Source organism: Sapajus apella, unplaced genomic scaffold (genome assembly GCF_009761245.1).
Source record: "Sapajus apella isolate SASKATOON/1434 unplaced genomic scaffold, GSC_monkey_1.0 scaffold16, whole genome shotgun sequence".
NCBI lineage: Eukaryota > Metazoa > Chordata > Mammalia > Primates > Cebidae > Sapajus > Sapajus apella.
In genome coordinates this window covers 16,797,387-16,798,568 of record NW_022436956.1, presented here as the reverse complement: position 1 = coordinate 16,798,568, position 1,182 = coordinate 16,797,387, and the positions used below count along the sequence as shown (strand labels likewise).

The 1,182-nt window shown below is 35.4% G+C and overlaps 1 protein-coding gene across 1 annotated transcript in view; it reads left to right on the top strand.

Annotated features, from left to right (window-relative positions):
* ATP5MG (ATP synthase membrane subunit g) overlaps positions 1-1,182 on the top strand; it is an 8,304-nt gene extending 7,122 nt beyond the window's left edge. The window contains exon 3 of the mRNA XM_032285338.1: positions 979-1,182. Coding sequence (XP_032141229.1) covers positions 979-1,077 — 99 coding nt within the window. The 3' untranslated portion in view covers positions 1,078-1,182. The remainder of the gene's footprint in view (positions 1-978) is intronic.

The window sequence follows — 1,182 nt, the reverse complement described above, 5'->3', positions numbered from 1 at the left end:
AAAAAAAAAAAAAAAAAAAAAAAAAAAAAAAGTGAAAAAAATTTGCCCGGTGCAGTGGCATGCACCTGTAGTCAGGCTGAGGTGAGAGGATTGCTTGAGACCAGGAGTTAGAGGAGGCAGTGAGCTATGATTGTGCTACTCCCTGAGTGACAGAGTAAGACCCTATCTCTTAAAAGAAAAAAAAAAGAATTGGAACTTGGATTTTATTTGCATGATCCAAGCACAGAGTATAAAAAGCCTAAATAATTGTGGATTTTAGAGCCTACGTCCTGGGAAATATGGTTGCTTTTCAGAAGACTTCCATAAGCTTCTGGCCTAATTTGATGGGGAAAATTCACTTCCAGAAGTGCTAAAAGGAAAAGGTCCAGTTTTGTTATGCAAAGTTATTTTTTCAACTAGAATTTCAAGATCCATATTTTTGCATGTATTAATAACTGCTTTCTTGAGCCATATGTGTATATTTCTCTTTGGGGCACTAAAATGTTGATAGGAATACCAGATACTTGGTAAGAGTCAAGTCAGATACTAAATGAATAAAAATGAGATCGAAAGGGGGAGACAGCACTTCATCTTTCAGCAGATTTTCTTTTGCCAGACAAAAATGTTCAGAGATTCAGCCTTCCTAGAGCCATCCTTTCATATGAATACCCTATCTAAATGTGCCAGCTATCCAGGATGTGGGTTGTTTTAGGGCTCATAAAGTGTCTCATAAACTTATAATGAAAGGGTTAAGTCAGTTCAGGTCTTTAAAGAATGCTTTGAAAGAATTTATAAGCTCTGACTACCTTACAAAATTGAAAGTTCAAGGGTTCTCAGCAATTGAACAAAAGTAATGTTCATAATTCTCAACTTTGAGTAAAACTGCCTTCTAGTTTGAAAAGCATCTCTATGTTCTTTGTCTCTTAATTCTGGAAAAGAATAGTTTTAAATATATAAGAAAAAAAAAAGATACCTTAAAATGTATGCTTCTTTTTTCAGGAAGCTGTGCTGAATGGTTTGGTGGCCACTGAGGTGTTGATGTGGTTTTATGTCGGAGAGATCATAGGCAAGCGTGGCATCATTGGCTATGATGTTTGAAGACCAATCTTTAACATCTGGTTATATTTGATTTATTATTTGAGTGTTGTTGGACCACGTGTGATCAGACTGCTATCTGAATAAAATAAGATGTGTTAAAAATCA